Genomic DNA, 23,791 nt, shown 5'->3' with positions numbered 1-23,791 from the left:
CCGATCATACTGTTGTATTCTTTTATACTGTTTTATTTGTACTGTTTTAAATCATTCAGTAAATGCAAAGTTAAACCGATCATACTGTTGTATTCTTTTATACTGTTTTATTCGTACTGTTTTAAATCATTCAGTAAATGCAAAGTTAAACCGATGTGTCTTTAATCTAGGTTTTAAAATGCCCATTGTTGAAACACATCTGATCTCATTTGAAAGCTGATTCCAGCTACAGGTTCATACTGTTGTATTCTTTTATACTGTTATATTCGTACCGTTTTAAATCATTCAGTAAATGCAAAGTTAAACCGATGTGTTTTTAATCTAGATCTAAAAGTGTCTTCTGTTGAAACACATCTGATCTCTTCTGAAAGCTGATTCCAGCTACAGGTTCATACTGTTGTATTCTTTTATACTGTTTTATTCGTACTGTTTTAAATCATTCAGTAAATGCAAAGTTAAACCGATCATACTGTTGTATTCTTTTATACTGTTTTATTCGTACTGTTTTAAATCATTCAGTAAATGCAAAGTTAAACCGGTCATACTGTTGTATTATTTTATACTGTTTTATTCATACTGTTTTATATTCTTCAGTAAATGCAAAGTTAAACCGATGTGTCTTTAATCTAGGTTTAAAAGTGCCCACTGTTGAAACACATCTGATCTCATCTGAAAGCTGATTCCAGCTACAGGTTCATACTGTTGTATTCTTTTATACTGTTATATTCGTACCGTTTTAAATCATTCAGTAAATGCAAAGTTAAACCGATGTGTTTTTAATCTAGATCTAAAAGTGCCTACTGTTGAAACACATCTGATCTCATCTGAAAGCTGATTCCAGCTACAGGTTTATACTGTTGTGTTCTTTTATACTGTTTCATTCGTACTGTTTTAAATCCTTCAGTAAATGCAAAGTTAAACCGATGTGTTTTTAATCTAGATTTAAAAGTGCCTACTGTTGAAACACATCTGATCTCTTCTGAAAGCTGATTCCAGCTACAGGTTCATACTGTTGTATTCTTTTATACTGTTTTATTCGTACTGTTTTAAATCATTCAGTAAATGCAAAGTTAAACCGATCATACTGTTGTATTCTTTTATACTGTTTTATTCGTACTGTTTTAAATCATTCAGTAAATGCAAAGTTAAACCGATCATACTGTTGTATTCTTTTATACTGTTTTATTCATACTGTTTTATATTCTTCAGTAAATGCAAAGTTAAACCGATGTGTCTTTAATCTAGGTTTAAAAGTGCCCACTGTTGGAACACATCTGATCTCATTTGAAAGCTGATTCCAGCTACAGGTTCATACTGTTGTATTCTTTTATACGGTTATATTCGTACTGTTTTAAATCATTCAGTAAATGCAAAGTTAAACCGATGTGTTTTTAATCTAGATCTAAAAGTGTCTTCTGTTGAAACACATCTGATCTCTTCTGAAAGCTGATTCCAGCTACAGGTTCATACTGTTGTATTCTTTTATACTGTTTTATTCGTACTGTTTTAAATCATTCAGTAAATGCAAAGTTAAACCGATCATACTGTTGTATTCTTTTATACTGTTTTATTCGTACTGTTTTAAATCATTCAGTAAATGCAAAGTTAAACCGATGTGTCTTTAATCTAGATCTAAAAGTGTCTTCTGTTGAAACACATCTGATCTCATTTGAAAGCTGATTCCAGCTACAGGTTCATACTGTTGTATTCTTTTATACTGTTATATTCGTACCGTTTTAAATCATTCAGTAAATGCAAAGTTAAACCGATGTGTTTTTAATCTAGATCTAAAAGTGTCTTCTGTTGAAACACATCTGATCTCTTCTGAAAGCTGATTCCAGCTACAGGTTCATACTGTTGTATTCTTTTATACTGTTTTATTCGTACTGTTTTAAATCATTCAGTAAATGCAAAGTTAAACCGATCATACTGTTGTATTCTTTTATACTGTTTTATTCGTACTGTTTTAAATCATTCAGTAAATGCAAAGTTAAACCGATGTGTTTTTAATCTAGATCTAAAAGTGTCTTCTGTTGAAACACATCTGATCTCTTCTGAAAGCTGATTCCAGCTACAGGTTCATACTGTTGTATTCTTTTATACTGTTTTATTCGTACTGTTTTAAATCATTCAGTAAATGCAAAGTTAAACCGATCATACTGTTGTATTCTTTTATACTGTTTTAAATCATTCAGTAAATGCAAAGTTAAACCGATGTGTTTTTAATCTAGATCTAAAAGTGTCTTCTGTTGAAACACATCTGATCTCTTCTGAAAGCTGATTCCAGCTACAGGTTCATACTGTTGTATTCTTTTATACTGTTTTATTCGTACTGTTTTAAATCATTCATTAAATGCAAAGTTAAATCGATCATACTGTTGTATTCTTTTTTACTGTTTTAAATCATTCAGTAAATGCAAAGTTAAACCGATATGTTTTTAATCTACATCTAAAAGTGTCTTCTGTTGAAACACATCTGATCTCTTCTGAAAGCTGATTCCAGGTACAGGTTCATACTGTTGTATTCTTTTATACTGTTTTATTCGTACTGTTTTAAATCATTCAGTAAATGCAAAGTTAAACCGATCATACTGTTGTATTCTTTTATACTGTTTTATTCGTACTGTTTTAAATCATTCAGTAAATGCAAAGTTAAACCGATGTGTCTTTAATCTAGGTTTAAAAGTGCCCACTGTTGAAACACATCTGATCTCATTTGAAAGCTGATTCCAGCTACAGGTTCATACTGTTGTATTCTTTTATACTGTTTTATTCGTACTGTTTTAAATCATTCAGTAAATGCAAAGTTAAATCGATCATACTGTTGTATTCTTTTATACTGTTTTAAATCATTCAGTAAATGCAAAGTTAAACCGATATGTTTTTAATCTAGATCTAAAAGTGTCTTCTGTTGAAACACATCTGATCTCTTCTGAAAGCTGATTCCAGGTAAAGGTTCATACTGTTGTATTCTTTAATACTGTTTTATTCGTACTGTTTTAAATCATTCAGTAAATGCAAAGTTAAACCGATCATACTGTTGTATTCTTTTATACTGTTTTATTTGTACTGTTTTAAATCATTCAGTAAATGCAAAGTTAAACCGATCATACTGTTGTATTCTTTTATACTGTTTTATTCGTACTGTTTTAAATCATTCAGTAAATGCAAAGTTAAACCGATGTGTCTTTAATCTAGGTTTTAAAATGCCCATTGTTGAAACACATCTGATCTCATTTGAAAGCTGATTCCAGCTACAGGTTCATACTGTTGTATTCTTTTATACTGTTATATTCGTACCGTTTTAAATCATTCAGTAAATGCAAAGTTAAACCGATGTGTTTTTAATCTAGATCTAAAAGTGCCTACTGTTGAAACACATCTGATCTCATCTGAAAGCTGATTCCAGCTACAGGTTTATACTGTTGTGTTCTTTTATACTGTTTCATTCGTACTGTTTTAAATCCTTCAGTAAATGCAAAGTTAAACCGATGTGTTTTTAATCTAGATTTAAAAGTGCCTGCTGTTAAAGCACATCTAATCTCTTCTGAAAGCTGATTCCAGCTACAGGTTCATACTGTTGTATTCTTTTATACTGTTTTATTCGTACTGTTTTAAATCATTCAGTAAATGCAAAGTTAAACCGATCATACTGTTGTATTCTTTTATACTGTTTTATTCGTACTGTTTTAAATCATTCAGTAAATGCAAAGTTAAACCGATCATACTGTTGTATTCTTTTATACTGTTTTATTCATACTGTTTTATATTCTTCAGTAAATGCAAAGTTAAACCGATGTGTCTTTAATCTAGGTTTAAAAGTGCCCACTGTTGGAACACATCTGATCTCATTTGAAAGCTGATTCCAGCTACAGGTTCATACTGTTGTATTCTTTTATACTGTTATATTCGTACCGTTTTAAATCATTCAGTAAATGCAAAGTTAAACCGATGTGTTTTTAATCTAGATCTAAAAGTGTCTTCTGTTGAAACACATCTGATCTCTTCTGAAAGCTGATTCCAGCTACAGGTTCATACTGTTGTATTCTTTTATACTGTTTTATTCGTACTGTTTTAAATCATTCAGTAAATGCAAAGTTAAACCGATCATACTGTTGTATTCTTTTATACTGTTTTATTCGTACTGTTTTAAATCATTCAGTAAATGCAAAGTTAAACCGATCATACTGTTGTATTCTTTTATACTGTTTTATTCGTACTGTTTTATATTCTTCAGTAAATGCAAAGTTAAACCGATGTGTCTTTAATCTAGGTTTAAAAGTGCCCACTGTTGGAACACATCTGATCTCATTTGAAAGCTGATTCCAGCTACAGGTTTATACTGTTGTATTCTTTTATACTGTTATATTCGTACCGTTTTAAATCATTCAGTAAATGCAAAGTTAAACCGATGTGTTTTTAATCTAGATCTAAAAGTGTCTTCTGTTGAAACACATCTGATCTCTTCTGAAAGCTGATTCCAGCTACAGGTTCATACTGTTGTATTCTTTTATACTGTTTTATTCGTACTGTTTTAAATCATTCAGTAAATGCAAAGTTAAACCGATCATACTGTTGTATTCTTTTATACTGTTTTATTCGTACTGTTTTAAAAAATCATTCAGTAAATGCAAAGTTAAACCGATCATACTGTTGTATTCTTTTATACTGTTTAATTCGTACTGTTTTATATTCTTCAGTAAATGCAAAGTTAAACCGATGTGTCTTTAATCTAGGTTTAAAAGTGCCCACTGTTGGAACACATCTGATCTCATTTGAAAGCTGATTCCAGCTACAGGTTCATACTGTTGTATTCTTTTATACTGTTATATTCGTACCGTTTTAAATCATTCAGTAAATGCAAAGTTAAACCGATGTGTTTTTAATCTAGATCTAAAAGTGTCTTCTGTTGAAACACATCTGATCTCTTCTGCAAGCTGATTCCAGCTACAGGTTCATACTGTTGTATTCTTTTATACTGTTTTATTCGTACTGTTTTAAATCATTCAGTAAATGCAAAGTTAAACCGATCATACTGTTGTATTCTTTTATACTGTTTTATTCGTACTGTTTTAAATCATTCAGTAAATGCAAAGTTAAACCGATGTGTTTTTAATCTAGATCTAAAAGTGTCTTCTGTTGAAACACATCTGATCTCTTCTGAAAGCTGATTCCAGCTACAGGTTCATACTGTTGTATTCTTTTATACTGTTTTATTCGTACTGTTTTAAATCATTCAGTAAATGCAAAGTTAAACCGATCATACTGTTGTATTCTTTTATACTGTTTTAAATCATTCAGTAAATGCAAAGTTAAACCGATGTGTTTTTAATCTAGATCTAAAAGTGTCTTCTGTTGAAACACATCTGATCTCTTCTGAAAGCTGATTCCAGCTACAGGTTCATACTGTTGTATTCTTTTATACTGTTTTATTCGTACTGTTTTAAATCATTCATTAAATGCAAAGTTAAATCGATCATACTGTTGTATTCTTTTTTACTGTTTTAAATCATTCAGTAAATGCAAAGTTAAACCGATATGTTTTTAATCTACATCTAAAAGTGTCTTCTGTTGAAACACATCTGATCTCTTCTGAAATCTGATTCCAGGTACAGGTTCATACTGTTGTATTCTTTTATACTGTTTTATTCGTACTGTTTTAAATCATTCAGTAAATGCAAAGTTAAACCGATGTGTCTTTAATCTAGGTTTAAAAGTGCCCACTGTTGAAACACATCTGATCTCATTTGAAAGCTGATTCCAGCTACAGGTTCATACTGTTGTATTCTTTTATACTGTTTTATTCGTACTGTTTTAAATCATTCAGTAAATGCAAAGTTAAATCGATCATACTGTTGTATTCTTTTATACTGTTTTAAATCATTCAGTAAATGCAAAGTTAAACCGATATGTTTTTAATCTAGATCTAAAAGTGTCTTCTGTTGAAACACATCTGATCTCTTCTGAAAGCTGATTCCAGGTAAAGGTTCATACTGTTGTATTCTTTAATACTGTTTTATTCGTACTGTTTTAAATCATTCAGTAAATGCAAAGTTAAACCGATCATACTGTTGTATTCTTTTATACTGTTTTATTTGTACTGTTTTAAATCATTCAGTAAATGCAAAGTTAAACCGATCATACTGTTGTATTCTTTTATACTGTTTTATTCGTACTGTTTTAAATCATTCAGTAAATGCAAAGTTAAACCGATGTGTCTTTAATCTAGGTTTTAAAATGCCCATTGTTGAAACACATCTGATCTCATTTGAAAGCTGATTCCAGCTACAGGTTCATACTGTTGTATTCTTTTATACTGTTATATTCGTACCGTTTTAAATCATTCAGTAAATGCAAAGTTAAACCGATGTGTTTTTAATCTAGATCTAAAAGTGTCTTCTGTTGAAACACATCTGATCTCTTCTGAAAGCTGATTCCAGCTACAGGTTCATACTGTTGTATTCTTTTATACTGTTTTATTCGTACTGTTTTAAATCATTCAGTAAATGCAAAGTTAAACCGATCATACTGTTGTATTCTTTTATACTGTTTCATTCGTACTGTTTTAAATCATTCAGTAAATGCAAAGTTAAACCGATGTGTCTTTAATCTAGGTTGAAAACTGCCCACTGTTGAAACACATCTGATCTCATTTGAAAGCTGATTCCAGCTACAGGTTCATACTGTTGTATTCTTTTATACTGTTATTTTCGTACCGTTTTAAATCATTCAGTAAATGCAAAGTTAAACCGATGTGTTTTTAATCTAGATCTAAAAGTGTCTTCTGTTGAAACACATCTGATCTCTTCTGAAAGCTGATTCCAGCTACAGGTTCATACTGTTGTATTCTTTTATACTGTTTTATTCGTACTGTTTTAAATCATTTAGTAAATGCAAAGTTAAACCGGTCATACTGTTGTATTATTTTATACTGTTTTATTCATACTGTTTTATATTCTTCAGTAAATGCAAAGTTAAACCGATGTGTCTTTAATCTAGGTTTAAAAGTGCCCACTGTTGAAACACATCTGATCTCATCTGAAAGCTGATTCCAGCTACAGGTTCATACTGTTGTATTCTTTTATACTGTTATATTCGTACCATTTTAAATCATTCAGTAAATGCAAAGTTAAACCGATGTGTTTTTAATCTAGATCTAAAAGTGCCTACTGTTGAAACACATCTGATCTCATCTGAAAGCTGATTCCAGCTACAGGTTTATACTGTTGTGTTCTTTTATACTGTTTCATTCGTACTGTTTTAAATCCTTCAGTAAATGCAAAGTTAAACCGATGTGTTTTTAATCTAGATTTAAAAGTGCCTACTGTTGAAACACATCTGATCTCTTCTGAAAGCTGATTCCAGCTACAGGTTCATACTGTTGTATTCTTTTATACTGTTTTATTCGTACTGTTTTAAATCATTCAGTAAATGCAAAGTTAAACCGATCATACTGTTGTATTCTTTTATACTGTTTTATTCGTACTGTTTTAAATCATTCAGTAAATGCAAAGTTAAACCGATCATACTGTTGTATTCTTTTATACTGTTTTATTCATACTGTTTTATATTCTTCAGTAAATGCAAAGTTAAACCGATGTGTCTTTAATCTAGGTTTAAAAGTGCCCACTGTTGGAACACATCTGATCTAATTTGAAAGCTGATTCCAGCTACAGGTTCATACTGTTGTATTCTTTTATACTGTTATATTCGTACCGTTTTAAATCATTCAGTAAATGCAAAGTTAAACCGATGTGTTTTATCTAGATCTAAAAGTGTCTTCTGTTGAAACACATCTGATCTCTTCTGAAAGCTGATTCCAGCTACAGGTTCATACTGTTGTATTCTTTTATACTGTTTTATTCGTACTGTTTTAAATCATTCAGTAAATGCAAAGTTAAACCGATCATACTGTTGTATTCTTTTATACTGTTTTATTCGTACTGTTTTAAATCATTCAGTAAATGCAAAGTTAAACCGATGTGTTTTTAATCTAGATCTAAAAGTGTCTTCTGTTGAAACACATCTGATCTCTTTTAAGAGCTGATTCCAGCTACAGGTTCATACTGTTGTATTCTTTTATACTGTTTTATTCGTACTGTTTTAAATCATTCAGTAAATGCAAAGTTAAACCGATCATACTGTTGTATTCTTTTATACTGTTTTATTCGTACTGTTTTATATTCTTCAGTAAATGCAAAGTTAAACCGATGTGTCTTTAATCTAGGTTTAAATGTGCCCACTGTTGAAACACATCTGATCTCATTTAAAAGCTGATTCCAGCTACAGGTTCATACTGTTGAATTCTTTTATACTGTTATATTTGTACCGTTTTAAATCATTCAGTAAATGCAAAGTTAAACCGATGTGTTTTTAATCTAGATCTAAAAGTGTTTTCTGTTGAAACACATCTGATCTCTTCTGAAAGCTGATTCCACACTGTAAAAAATTTACTGTAAAATTTACAGCAAATTACTGGCAATTTTGGTTGCCAGTAAGACTGTAATTTTTTACAAGTGTACTGTAATTCAAAATCTACAGTATAACTGTAAACTTTTACAAGTACACTGTAAATCATAAACTACAGTATGCATGTAATTTTTACAAGTGAACTGTAAATCAAAAACTACTGTATGACTGTAAACTTTTACAAGTATACTGTAAACCATAAACTACAGTAAGACTGTAAATTTTTACAAGTGTACTGTACATCATTACCTACAATTAGACTGTGATTTTTACAAGTGTACTGTAAATCATTAACTGCAGTTTTACAGCATATTTCTATATATAATTTAATGTAATGTAATGTAAAATAACAGGATATCATAGATGTAGCCAAATGCATTTATTGTGCAACTTTTCATTACATTAAGGAATAGTTTACACAACTTTCGAAAACAATGCAGACTGCAAAATTACAAGAAACTACTTTCTTCTGCAACAATACAGATTGCAAAATAAGGCTTTAGCCTTGGAAAACTTTCTTCTGCAACAATGCAGATACCACTAAAAACAGCAGCATTTAAAGCATCACAAAAGAACACATTACATAGACTAGTGACTGAACTTCAGTCATAAACTTGGAAATACAACAAACTAATTGCTTCTGCAACAGTGCAGATTGCAAAATAAGGCATTAGCCTTGGAATTACAAGAAACTACTTTCTTCTGCAACAATACAGATTGCAAAATAAGGCATTAGCCTTAAACACTTTCTTCTGCAACAATGCAGATACCACTAAAAACAGCAGCATTTAAAGCATCACAAAAGAACACATTACATAGACTAGTGACTGAACTTCAGTCATAAACTTTTTAAACAAACATAAGAAATTATTTTAACTGTGCCTACCTTTAAATTCGCATGTACATGAACTTTAAATGAACCACAAACTTGAAAATGTTGACTCTTATTCAGTTCCATTGCAATTAACTGGCAAGCCATTCAAAGTCCATCAGTTTTCTTAGCAGTGTGCATACATTTGGGTTCATTCCGTGCCATTTACTGTCTCGCTTTCCAGCAGCAACTTTTGATCCAGTTTCCGGATTGATGCCCACAATTCCTCTGCAAAAAACAACCAGAAATGTAGTTACCAAAAAGCAGCATATACTAAAACAATGAAATCAAAATTTGCTAAAAAAAGGCATCATTTTTATGGGTTAGTTCTGTCAAAAATAAAAAGACAAGTAACTACAGTTGAGTTCCTTTAATTCAGACTGGGTTTATCAAAAAAGCCTTATTTGAAATTAGACACACAAAAATTAAAAAATACATATTCACAAGATTTAATTATGTGAAATTCAGAATTTACATAAATGTGTATTGATTTGTACCAATAGAGACATATATCTGAATAAAAATGTATTATTTTGTATACTATATCATATAAGTGCCGGTCATATAATTAGAATATCATCAAAAGTTCATTTATTTCACTAATTCCAATCAAAAAGTGAAACTTGTGTATTATATTCATTCATTACACACAACCTGGTATATTTCAAATGTTTATTTCTTCAATTTTGATGATTATAACTGACAACTAAGGAAAATCCCTAATTCAGCATCTCAGAAAATTAGAATATTATTTAAGACCAATACAAAGAAATTATTTTTTTTATTTTGGGCAACTGAAAAGCATGAGCATGTACAGCACTCAATACTTATTTGTGGCTCCTTTTGCCTGAATTACTGCAGCAATGTGGCGTGGCATGGAGTCAATCAGTCTGTGGCACTGCTCAGGTGTTATGACAGCCCAGGTTGCTCTGTTAGTGGCCTTCAGCTCTTCTGCATTGTTGGGTCTGGCACATCACATCTTCCTCTTCACAATATGGGGTTAAGGTCAGGCGAGTTTGCTGGCCAGTTAAAGGGGAATTCCGGTGAAAAACGGTATTTAGGGTGTTTTTTCGTTGTTAACGAGTCAAACTTTCACTTAAAAGCATATTTATGACTAAAGAGCAACATTTAAGATGTTTAAGATTTTCGTTTTCTGGTAAACTGGCCTTTGAATGGGAGTGAATAGCGCAAAAGCACTGAGCGCGCAAAATCTCTATTTTTACAACACTAAGAAGGCTCGACACAACGTGATACTTTACTCGAAGTATCACGTGGGTCTCTACACAGGAACGCGAGCATTGAGAACATTCTATGTGTACACAGAGTTTAGTAAATGCGAAAAGTTTGGAAAAAGGTTTGTTGAAAAGTTTGTGTAGAGACCCACGTTATACTTCGAGTAAAGTATCACGTTGTGTCGAGCCTTCTTAGTGTTGTAAAAATAGAGATTTTGTGCGCTCAATGCTTTTGCCCTATTCACTCCCATTCAAAGGCCAGTTTACCAGAAAACGAAAATCTTAAACATCTTAAATGTTGCTCTTTAGTCGTAAATATGCTTTTAAGTGAAAGTTTGACTCGTTAACAACGAAAAAAACACCCTAAATACAGTTTTCACCGGAATTTCCCCTTTAAGAACAGGCATACCATGGTCCTTAAACTAGTTACTGGTAGCTTTGGCACTGTGTGCAGGTGCCAAGTCCTGTTGGACAATGAAATCTGCATCTCCATAAAGTTGGTCCTTTTGTCAAACCACTCTTGGACAACAGACAGCGTCAGAAGTGTCTCACCTGGGCTAAAGACAAAAAGGACTGGACTGCTGCTGAGTGGTCCAAAGTTATGTTCTCTGATGAAACTAAATTTAGCATTTCCTTTGGAAATCCGGATCCCAGAGTCTGGAGGAAGAGAGGAGAGGCACACAATTCACGTTGCTTAAGGTCCGGCGTAGCGATTTCACAGTCAGTGATGGTTTGGGGTGCCATGCCATCTGCTGGTGTTGGTCCACTGTGTTTTCTAAGGTCCAAGGTCAAGCACTTCATGCTTCCTGCTGCTGACCAACTTTATGGAGATGCAGATTCCACTGTCCAACAAGACCCGGCACCGGCACACAGTGCCAAAGCCACCAGTACCTGCTCTAAGGATAATGGTATCTCTGTTCTTTATTGGCTAGCAAACACGCCTGACCTTATCTCCATAAAAAATCTATGGGGTATTGTTAAGAGAAAGATGTGATGTGCCAGACCCAACAATGCAGAAGAGCTGAAGGCCACTATCAGAACAACCTGGGCTCTCCTAACACCTGAGCAATGCCACAGACTGATCGACTTCATGCCACACTGCATTGCTGCAGTAATTCAGGCAAAAGGAGCCCCAACTAAGTATTGAGTGCTGTACATGCTCATACTTTTCATCTTCATACTTTTCAGTTGCCCAGATTTCTAAAAATACTTTCTTTGTATTGGTCTTAAGTAATATTCAAATTTTCTGAGTTACCAAATTTGGGATTTTCTTTAGTTGTCAGTTATAATCATCAAAATTAAAATAAATAAACATATGAAATATACCGTATTTTCCGCACTATAAGGCGCACCAGATTATAAGGCACACCTTCAATGAATGGCCTATTTTAGAACTTTTTCTTATATAGGGCGCACCGGAATATAAGGCGCATAAAATAGAAGATACTGCAGTCAGACGTTTGACTGGGTTTGCGTTATGCATCTACTAGATAGAGCGGTGCTCAAGGGAACAGTCAGATAAGTCAAACTTCATTAAGCGTTCTGACAACTCTGTTCACTCCAAGGTTCATATTGATCATTTAACCGTTAACCACAGTTAAGAATTTGTGACCGATTAACATTATCAAAAAATATTTATAAGAAAAAATATTTGTTAACGCATGGTGCGTGTCTTCATGAGCTGACGGACATTGCCACTTTTCTATCTTTTAATTTGTAAATGTCCTGTAAATTACACAAATTATTGCTGCCGTCGGTCTGATAAAGTAATCATTTGTATGAAAAATCATTTGTGTGGGTGCTTAAATATGGTTTTGAAGCTGAAGGGAGACGCACGCGTGCACGAGCAAGATGACGCGGTCGGTCTCGCGCACAACCGGTCAGACCTTTGTGATGGCCTCTGACCCTGACCAGATAAACATCTCTTTTTGCACAAACGTAGAAAGACGACGCAAAATAACTTTTTGAGATGCATCCTGCTTTAGAAATGGCCACTGTGGTAGGTGAAATAGAGACAATCTGCGCTTTTTGGATATTAATCTTCTGGACTGATCGCATGCTCTTTCATAAGGTAATGTTGCGTGAATATCTGATATGAATACTGGTTCTGTTGTTGATCTGTCACTGCTGTTTGCACGTTCAAATGAAATAAAATGTTTTGTTTTTACAAGGTCACAGGCAACAGTCAACTGTATTTTTACTCAATTGCAACTTAATATTAACATCTTATAAGTTAACGGTTATTAACATCTTATAAGTTAACGGTTAATAAGCTGCGGTTGTCAGTCGGGAAAATTAACTGATATGAACATCCCTATGGTAACGTTGTTCAAATGTTGACGTGCATATTAACAATATCTCCCAGCCTTGCTCACTCTTTCCAAACGTGAACCTGTGTTTACTGACTACGATAGCCAAAATGCTGCAAGCGTTGCGGCTTTGTTGTTTACCAGTCGTACTGAAACATTATATTATTATTAAATTGTTTTTTCATACTGAAACGTTTCGACAGAGCCCCTTGATCCATATATAAGGCGATCCGGATTATAAGGCGCACTTAAAAGCCTCTAATTTAAAAAAAAAACGACAGTGCGCCTTATAATCCGGAGCGCCTTATATATGGATCAAGGCGCTCTGTCGAAACGTTTCAGTATGAAAAAACAATTTAATAATAATAAAATGTTTCAGTACGACTGGTAAACAACAAAGCCACAACGCTTGCAGCATTTTGGCCACCGTAGTATTATAGTGCAGAAAATACTGTATATCAATCTATGTAATAAATCAATATAAAAGTTTCACTTTTTGAATGGAATTAGTGAAATAAATCAACTTTTTCATGATATTCTAATTATATGACCGGTACCTGTAATTTGGACATACAAAAAAGCATTAGTGGATACGGTGACAAGCCTGTGTTTATCCCATTCTGTTCATTTGGATTTTGAGACATGCTTTGCCATTTAAAGCATTAAATTAGCCACATACAAACAACTATTAATTGATTAACCAAACAAGTGCCTTTCATTTTGTGTCGACAAAATACAATAATGTGCATCGATTTGTACAAACAGAGACATATTTGTGAATATTTATATTTTATATATATGAATAATTATGATATTTTGTATCATTATATTACAATTTGTGAATGCAAAAACAAAGATGTGCTTTTGTGAACCAGGTGACGCATGTGCATTCATCCAGTTCAGTTAAATGCAAACCACAAAACCAAAGCCATAAAATACCAATGAACTGATTAGGATGAAAGCACGTGTCGCCTGATTCACGCATGCACAGTCTTTTTGCATGGACAAATTGTGATGTACTGATTCAAAATTTAATCACTGAATTCAGAAATGTCTGTTTTTACAAATTGATGCACATTACTGAAGTTTGTGGACACAAAATGAAAGGCATTTGATTGGTTCAATTATTAATAGTTGTTTGTATTTGGCTAATATAATGCTTTAGAGGGCAAAATTAAAGTCTCAAAATCCACATGAACAGAATGGGATAAACGCAGGTGTGTTTATCCCATTCTGTTTTCTGCATGTGCAAATTATGATATATGAAGAATAATAAAAACATTTTTATTCAAATATAGAGTTATAAAGAGTTTATGCTCTGACTTACCTCTGAACAAATTCAAGTGTACACGCAGCTTCAGTCTGATAAGCCAGGTTTAAGTTGTAATAGGTCGAAAACAATGCTGCCAGACCCTCAACAATTGCCTCTGAACATGGGCCCAGGACAACTTCCCTTTCAACTGCCAACATCCATTTGTTTGGGCTCATTGATTCACCTATATAGAGTAAACTTGTATTAATAAAGGTTGTGAAAGTATGGTTCATCCACTGAAAAAAAAAGCTCATCTTAGTAATTCTGTCTTTTTTCACTCTAAATATATAAAATGACATTTATAACATTAAAATGCATTTACTAGAGAAGGAAAATGGCAAAAAATTGTCTTGTTTAAAAATAAATATTTACTTATATTTGCTTAAAATTAGTAAAATTATCTGAAAGTAGGTTTATTAAAATAATCGAAGATAAACAAAGATAAACTCTTTATTGCAGTGTGGGCATCTTATAAAACTAAAAATTATACAGACATAATAACACTACAAAATAAGAGATACTGGTGATTACAGTAGAAAGCAACGAATATTTTGTATAATGATGACACAAGGACACAAATCAAATTACCTTGGATGATCAGTGTGGGTGAATCCGGTAATCCACCCCTCTCCATGTCGGCTGCAGTTGCTGCTACCTAAAATAAACAAAATAAAAGCTTGCATTAAAAAATATGTACATTTCATATAAACAGGACATTAAAATAAAATACCTACGTCAGCTTCAATTAGAAGGAACTCTGATTTCTCTTTAAAATGGGCCATTAAGAGGTGCAGGAGACACAGGACCAGGGAATTTTCATCTTTATACTTTGACAGAACAGCACGCACGTCATCGTTTGTTGGCTTTTCCTGAAAATATCTCAGAATCCTCTTTCCTTTCCCTTCAATGCTCTCCATGATTCTCTGGAGTAATGCAATGTCGGTAAGCAAATGGAAGTGCAAAAACATCCCCTTAAGACAAAACAGGTAAGGCCAGGATTTCTTTACTTCAGACACTGGCAGAGGTGGATTGGCATATATATCACGGCGCTGACGGTAATATGTGACCTCCATCAACTTGTAAAGTTCTCCTCTAGTGGCTCCAGAGGAACCTTCAGTGGAATGAAGCTGTAACATTTGCTTACGCTTTTCTTCTAGGGAGTCGTCATTTTCTCCTTCAGGAAGCTCCTGTGGCTGCCATCTGACACAGCCATATTGATCAGCCGGTCTTCTTGAGCTCTGGCAAATGGTTCCACATGATGGCCTCAATCGTTCTTTTCTCCGACGAGCTAAAGTGTTGTTTCTGTTAACATGTTCAACACGAGTTTTAACTTGTAAGAGCAAAGAGGCATACCCGCTACCTATTTTTGTACCGTCAGCCAGAATATCAGCAAAGCTGTCTGGATACTGTTTGATAATGTTCTGGACAACAATCTGGCACTGTGCCCTTGATGGGTTAACTTCATGTTTTCGCATGCAATCAACTAACACCCTTACCAGGTGCCTTCGATCAGCTGGAGATGGTCTTTTCTTATTTGCGATTGCCAATTTTATTCCAGAAGGCATAACTTCCAAAGGCACCTTAAATGTTTCAGGCCAGGAAGAGGATGCAGAAGAGGAAGCAGAAGAACTTTGAGAAGAGCAAGATGATGATGTACAGCTAGAAGGACTTGCTGATCCTGGGCCCAGAGTATCTGAAAGAACTTGACTTGATGGATGTGGGGCTCTCAAGCAGCGGTCTTGTTCTAAACACAACCAAATTTGAACATGAAACATTTAACCATACTTTTCAAATGGACATTAGTAACAAAGACATTTTAATAGAAGGTGGTTTCGAACATGAATAAAAAGGTAATTACAACTTTTTATCTTTTACAATCGTGAGTTATATCTTAAAATTCTGACTTTTTGTTGTTGTTTTTCCTCCTTGTTACAATTGAGAAAGTTGAAATGGATATTTATCAAGTTTATACAACGTGTGACTTATAACTCACAATTATGGTTTTACAATTTTGAAAATAGTTGCAATGACCTTTTTGTAATTTCAGTGCTGGACGACAATTTCAAAAATACCTTTATTTTTCCATGCATCTAGTAGTTTGCGACATTGAATTGGTCTGAGATATTCCAAAAGGTCTTCTTCCTTCACATAGAGGAGGTCAGCTTTTGTCTCAACTCCAACGGCAGTAAGACCATGCATCAATTTTTGTAACGTTTCATCAGAGAGAAAAGGTAACGAAGAGCAGATGGCAAGTTTTATCTCCTCCAAATTGGACATCCCTTAAAAAGATGGAAAAGAGTGGTGTAATGCAACCACAGGCAAGCCACATATTTTGTACTCCTGAAGAGGGTAATAATCTAACAACGCCTCTTGAAGTACACAGACATATTGTTGGTCATCATTGGTTATGCAGTATACACCCAAATCCATCAAATGCACAGCATGCCGTTTCTCAGACACAAAGTAGACTACTGAATTCTCATGAACAAGGATTAGCTTAATTCTGCCAACCTCCAAACCCTCATCTTTACAGGCCAAAAGGACAACCATGCCTTTCCTGTACTTTGTTCCCTTGAAAGTGATTTCAGTAGCTACTAATGTATTGCCTGGCTCAAAATTGAAATGTTCAACTGATTCCTTGATTGCTTCATTGTAATCATCACAATAAAATCCAGAGCCTCTCTCAACTTGCACAGAAAGTTGAAAGAGGTTTCCTGCACTTAAATAGGCCTGGAGAAGTTGGTGCCTCTCTGCAAGGGTTGCACATAGGTTTTTGAAGTTGTGCAATTTTCTAGCACATTGTTTAAAATAGGTATGTTTACTTTCAAACCGCATGGTCCATAAGCGAATCAGTGGCCCAAATTGTATTATCAGCTCAGGATAATGGCTTAAGTAGTGATGTTTAGGCTTGAGAGGCTCAGAAGGGAAAGTCACACACCTAAAATGAATGTACTGATCAATGAGCACTTTCAGATAAGCGACCTGATCTTCCAGTATTGCTGGTGCACAAATTAGCTCTACAATTTGTCTTAGTAGTAGAACAAGCTGCCACACTTCTGATTCTGGATGCTTAATTCGATGTCCAACAATAACTGGCAAAAGTCTTAAAAAACACCAGTTCTGAACCGCATGACCACAAAGCTTCGGACTCCTGAAGTAAATCTCGGCTGGTTTACTGGCTGCATCATTTCCTGTGTACTCAAACTGCTTAATATAAGAATTAAGCTCCGTGTAAGTAAAGCATTTCTCTTGATTTACCAAGTAATCAATGAACATCTTAACATCAGATGCCACAACCCCCTCAAAGAGGTCATGGCCAAGGCAGGGGGGCAGACCAGGCTGACAAACATGAAAAGAACTCAATTGATTGAAAGGGGAGTTAAATTTGACTCCATCAACTGCATTTTCACCACCAGCAGCCAGTTCCTGAATATTTCTATTATATGACTCTACCGTTCGCTTCATAGCAGGTTCCAAAGGTGTGGCATGAAATGCATGTCTGTCAATTAAACAATACCGGCAAAAATGTGTGCTTCGGCTAAAGTTCTCAACAAAGCCACCGATAGTGTGGGATCCCAGGTTGTCACCTATGATAGAACACAAAGAAGCTTTCAAAGTTTTTCCATCATTTAAAACAACACCATTTTGTTCAAGATCTTTGAGATCTTCAATTAGTGATCTAAAAACATGAGTAGATCCAAACTGCTTAAAATCTTGCTCATTACACAGAAGCACAAGTTGCATGTGATCTATGTTTGACCTGTTGTGAGGTAAAATATCAGCCAAGGTAAGATAAACTGCCAGCAATTTGTGTTTCTTTCTAGCTGAGCCCAAAGGATTCACAACCTCAAACGAATCCTGATATATGATCAAACCTAGAGATGAAGGATCAGTTTGAAACAGAGAATTTTCAGAAAAAGTCTTGCCATCCTTTACATCCCTAAGCAGACCATGTTCAGTTGTTTGTGAGTGCATCTGTTGATACTGATCTCTTACAGACTGGCAATGAAACAGGGAACGTATAGTCTGCTTAAGTGGGACGTACTGAGCAAAGCACTCTTTCCCATTTCTTTCACTAACTCCTAGAAAAACAGGGACTGGCTCAACATAGTGAAACTCTTCCTTGAAAACAGTCTTTCTCCTCTGTGCTGTACTTAAAACACCACTATTACAAGCAGTCAGCAAATCCTCCCTAGACAAGTGTTCAATCACCTCATCAATCTTCACCTCTGGTAATTCAAGCAACGCTAGTTGTTCTCTTAGTTTGCCAAGAAAGTAAGATTGACCAATGTCATGAATATTTTGAAATTCTTCAACAATACCTTGAATGGTAGACTCAGGTAATAGCAATTTTGATTGTAGTTTCAGATAGAAAAGGGTTAAATTTCTTAGAAAAAGAGATTCATCCACAACTTCAGGAAAATTTTGCTCAGCAACTTCTGACCTATCGCTTTCAGACAAAACATCCAACATTTGTGCTTCCACAGGCACAGCAGGGCCTATCAAATGGTTTACAGAGCACTTTTTGTGTGTCCGTGACACATGTGATGCGAATGTGGAGCTTACCTTAAACGTCCTGTTGCATCCAAAAGGGCACTGGATCTCCAGTCCAGACTGAATATGGTTCTTCAAATGAGATAGAAACTGTTTTAGGGTCCCACATTGAATTTCACAAAATTCTACATGGCATTTCAGTGGTGTATCACATACCTGTGCCTCAGAGTCCTTATCAGACCTGTGACGTCTGTATATGTGTGACTTTAATGAAGAAAACTTTGAGAAAACATACTGGCAGTTAGGCACACCACATTGAAATTGTGAATTAGGCACATTTCTATGCAGTTTCATATGCTGCACAAAACTAGTAAGTGTACTGCTCTCGTTTTTACAGAACTGACAGATTACCATGTTAAACGGAATGATACAACTCTGCAAAAATCACGACTTTACAAGCTTATTCAACATCAGCAAAAAAAGCATATGAACGGCAACTTTATAACGAACTCAAGTACAAATATAAAAATCACACACGCTTACAGTTAAAACAAAAAAAAAAACATTTGTAACATGTGCGTCGAACCAACACGCGCTAATCACAACAAAATATGTGCTACACTCGCCCAATAAACTCAGCAATGAAACTAACGCTAAACTAGACGGACAATCTAGTCTTTGCAATGTGAAAACACAAAAATATTACTTTAACGAAGGAAGATTTGTCGGATGCAACAAGATTTCCCCACTCCTCATTCCAACTCTGTTTGTGTACACCGGCAGGCGCGCAAACTCGCAATGCGCATGTGCAGCGCGCGCTGGTGATGTCACGACATGAACGAACTGGCTACGCAGAAGTTGTTTAAATGTGTTTTTAAGCAAACATTTTAAAACCAGTAGATGTGTACAGTTAACAAAATCTTCATGCATGTTTATAATTCATTTAAAATCTGCATTTATTACAGTTTAGGTTATTATAAAGGGCCAAAACTAGTGCCACAGCTGTCTTTTTAAATATAAAAATTATATATAAAATAAAACAATAAGTGTTATTACATACATGTTCTCCTGCAGCATTTACATATTAGCTTATTTCAAAACTACAGTATTGTAGACATGACTGTAAAATTAACATCGGTCATTTAGCATGCTCCCACAATTCATAGCAAAATACAGTAGCACTGTAATTTTCAAAGTACAATGACCTATTGTAAAAATTTACTGTAAAAATTACAGCAATTTCTTACAGTGCAGCTACAGGTTCATACTGTTGTATTCTTTTATACTGTTTTATTCGTACTGTTTTATATTCTTCAGTAAATGCAAAGTTAAACGGATCATAATGTTTTATTCTTTTATACTGTTTTATTCGTACTGTTTTATATTCTTCAGTAAATGCAAAGTTAAACCGATGTGTCTTTAATCTAGGTTTAAAAGTGCGCACTGTTGAAACACATCTGATCTCATTTGAAAGCTGATTCCAGCTACAGGTTCATACTGTTGTATTCTTTTATACTGTTATATTTGTACCGTTTTAAATCATTCAGTAAATGCAAAGTTAATCCGATGTGTTTTTAATCTAGATCTAAAAGTGTCTTCTGTTGAAACACATCTGATCTCTTCTGAAAGCTGATTCCAGCTACAGGTTCATACTGTTGTAGTTTTATTTGTACTGTTTTAAATCATTCAGTAAATGCAAAGTTAAACCGATCATACGGTTGTATTCTTTTATACTGTTTTATTCGTACTGTTTTAAATCATTCAGTAAATGCAAAGTTAAACCTATCATACGGTTGTATTCTTTTATACTGTTTCATTCGTACTGTTTTATATTCTTCAGTAAATGCAAAGTTAAACCGATGTGTCTTTAATCTAGGTTTAAAAGTGCCCACTGTTGAAACACATCTGATCTCATTTGAAAGCTGATTCCAGCTACAGGTTCATCCTGTTGTATTCTTTTATACTGTGATATTTGTACCGTTTTAAATCATTCAGTAAATGCAAAGTTAAACCGATCATACTGTTGTATTCTTTTATACTGTTTTATTCGTACTGTTTTAAATCATTCAGTAAATGCAAAGTTAAACCGATGTGTTTTTAATCTAGATCTAAAAGTGTCTTCTGTTGAAACACATCTGATCTCTTCTGAAAGCTGATTCCAGCTACAGGTTCATACTGTTGTATTCTTTTATACTGTGATATTTGTACCGTTTTAAATCATTCAGTAAATGCAAAGTTAAACCGATCATACTGTTGTATTCTTTTATACTGTTTTATTCGTACTGTTTTAAATCATTCAGTAAATGCAAAGTTAAACCGATCATACTGTTGTATTCTTTTATACTGTTATATTCGTACCGTTTTAAATCATTTAGTAAATGCAAAGTTAAACCGATGTGTTTTTAATCTAGATCTAAAAGTGTCTTCGGTTGAAACACATCTGATCTCTTCTGAAAGCTGATTCCAGCTACAGGTTCATACTGTTGTATTCTTTTATACTGTTTTATTCGTACTGTTTTAAATCATTCAGTAAATGCAAAGTTAAACCGATCATACTGTTGTATTCTTTTATACTGTTTTAGTCGTACTGTTTTATATTCTTCAGTAAAAGCAAAGTTAAACCGATGTGTCTTTAATCTAGGTTTAAAGTGCCCACTGTTGAAACACATCTGATCTCATCTGAAAGCTGATTCCAGCTACAGGTTTATACTGTTGTATTCTTTTATACTGTTTCATTCGTACTGTTTTAAATCCTTCAGTCAATGCAAAGTTAAACCGATGTGTTTTTAATCTAGATTTAAAAGTGCCTACTGTGGAAACACGTCTGATCTCATCTGAAAGCTGATTCCAGCTACAGGTTCATACTGTTGTATTCTTTTATACTGTTATATTCGTACCGTTTTAAATCATTCAGTAAATGCAAAGTTAAACCGATGTGTTTTTAATCTAGATCTAAAAGTGCCTACTTTTGAAACACATCTGATCTCATCTGAAAGCTGATTCCAGCTACAGGTTCATACTGTTGTATTCTTTTATACTGTTATATTCGTACCGTTTTAAATCATTCAGTAAATGCAAAGTTAAACCGATGTGTTTTTAATCTAGATCTAAAAGTGTCTTCTGTTGAAACACATCTGATCTCTTCTGAAAGCTACAGGTTCATACTGTTGTATTCTTTTATACTGTTTTATTCGTAGTGTTTTAAATCATTCAGTAAATGCAAAGTTAAACCGATGTGTCTTTAATCTAGGTTTAAAAGTGCCCACTGTTGAAACACATCTGATCTCATCTGAAAGCTGATTCCAGCTACAGGTTCATTCTGTTGTATTCTTTTATACTGTTATATTCGTACCGTTTTAAATCATTCAGTAAATGCAAAGTTAAACCGATGTGTTTTTAATCTAGATCTAAAATTGTCTTCTGTTGAAACACATCTGATCTCTTCTGAAAGCTGATTCCAGCTATACTGTTGTATTCTTTTATACTGTGATATTCGTACCGTTTTAAATCATTCAGTAAATGCAAAGTTAAACCGATGTGTTTTTAATCTAGATCTAAAAGTGTCTTCTGTTGAAACACATCTGATCTCTTCTGAAAGCTGATTCCAGCTACAGGTTCATACTGTTGTGTTCTTTTATACTGTTTCATTTGTACTGTTTTAAATCATTCAGTAAATGCAAAGTTAAACCGATCATACTGTTGTATTCTTTTATACTGTTTTAAATCATTCAGTAAATGCAAAGTTAAACCGATGTGTTTTTAATCTAGATCTAAAAGTGTCTTCTGTTGAAACACATCTGATCTCTTCTGAAAGCTGATTCCAGGTACAGGTTCATACTGTTGTATTCTTTTATACTGTTTCATTCGTACTGTTTTAAATCATTCAGTAAATGCAAAGTTAAACCGATCATACTGTTGTATTCTTTTATACTGTTTTATTCGTACTGTTTTAAATCATTCAGTAAATGCAAAGTTAAACCGATCATACTGTTGTATTCTTTTATACTGTTTTATTCGTACTGTTTTAAATCATTCAGTAAATGCAACGTTAAACCGATCATACTGTTGTATTCTTTTTAGGGATGCACCGAATCCAGGATTCGGATTCGGCCGAATACTGGGCTTTTTGACGGGGTTCGGGTTCGGCCGAATCCTAGATTTTTTTTCCACAGAACCGAACCCTTGGCTTGCGCTACGCTGGTCGACGTCACGCGGCCGTTGATTACACACATCGGGTGCTGACGTGGAGATGAGCTTTTTCTTTCGGTGAGCCTTAGGGCTGGACACACCAAAACTTTTGAACACGGCTGAAAACGCCTTGAGGACGCCAAATGCCAGCTGTTTTTCAGCCGAGCGCTTGGTAGCTGTGATGCTTCAGCTGTGAGCCGGTTGGTTGCTGTGGTAATGTCCCGCCCCTCCTCCACTGTAATTGGATGGCCGTGTGAAAACTGACATTGACGAGCGGAGCTTCTCACTCAAAGTTAAGTATAAGCCGTTTCTCAATATGCGTTCTTGTCTGTACTTGCGTTCTTGTGGACTTGTGAAACGTCATCAATCGCGGCCCAAGTACTCTTCCAATTCAAAGTTCGCATCAAGCCCAAGTTCACATAAAATCCCATAGTTTTCAGCGCGGAGCTGCTTGCTTATTGGAAAAACGAGGGTGTCGCAACGCATCGCTTTCATTATGCATAGGCTAATGGTAATTGTCAAAATAGTTTTTCCAACTTGTCATCCTGGCATAAGTTAAAATTAAATTAAATAAAAAATACACTGCTGTGGACGTTGTTTACTTCATTAATGTGTTTTACTGTGTTAATGGAATAAGGATGCGAGTAGGATTCGGTATTCGGATTCGGCCGAATCTTAAACGGTGGATTCGGCCGAACCTAAAAAATCTGGATTCGGTGCATCCCTAATTCTTTTATACTGTTTTATTCGTACTGTTTTATATTCTTCCATAAATGCAAAGTTAAACCGATGTGTCTTTAATCTAGGTTTAAAAGTGCCCACAGTTGAAACACATCTGATCTCATTTGAAAGCTGATTCCAGCTACAGGTTCATACTGTTGTATTCTTTTATACTGTGATATTCGTACCGTTTTAA

General features: G+C 34.3%; 1 protein-coding gene and 2 long non-coding RNA genes across 3 annotated transcripts in view; 2 read left to right on the top strand and 1 right to left on the bottom strand.

Annotated features, from left to right (window-relative positions):
- Window positions 1–4,050: 4,050 nt before the first annotated feature.
- LOC141363879 (uncharacterized) overlaps window positions 4,051–23,791 on the top strand; it is a 37,974-nt gene continuing 18,233 nt past the window's right edge. The window contains exon 1 of the long non-coding RNA XR_012369463.1: window positions 4,051–4,335. This is a non-coding gene — a long non-coding RNA (uncharacterized lncRNA). The remainder of the gene's footprint in view (window positions 4,336–23,791) is intronic.
- On the top strand, window positions 6,024–22,670 carry LOC141363880 (uncharacterized). Its single transcript, XR_012369464.1, has 2 exons — window positions 6,024–7,061; window positions 21,483–22,670. It is a non-coding gene; the product is annotated as an uncharacterized lncRNA (long non-coding RNA).
- LOC129434833 (uncharacterized) lies at window positions 8,443–20,015 on the bottom strand. Its single transcript, XM_055193484.2, has 8 exons — window positions 19,394–20,015; window positions 18,904–18,966; window positions 18,760–18,819; window positions 16,266–16,472; window positions 14,928–15,937; window positions 14,782–14,848; window positions 14,209–14,377; window positions 8,443–9,568 (listed from the first exon to the last, which is right to left on the bottom strand). The coding sequence occupies exons 4-8, from the start codon at window positions 16,468–16,470 to the stop codon at window positions 9,433–9,435; spliced, it is 1,587 nt and encodes a 528-aa protein (XP_055049459.2). The 5' UTR covers window positions 16,471–16,472; window positions 18,760–18,819; window positions 18,904–18,966; window positions 19,394–20,015; the 3' UTR covers window positions 8,443–9,432.

This window comes from Misgurnus anguillicaudatus, chromosome 5 (assembly GCF_027580225.2).
Source record: "Misgurnus anguillicaudatus chromosome 5, ASM2758022v2, whole genome shotgun sequence".
NCBI classification, from domain to species: domain Eukaryota; kingdom Metazoa; phylum Chordata; class Actinopteri; order Cypriniformes; family Cobitidae; genus Misgurnus; species Misgurnus anguillicaudatus.
The sequence above is the reverse complement of the archived record's forward strand: the minus strand, read 5'-3'. Positions and strand labels throughout refer to the sequence as shown.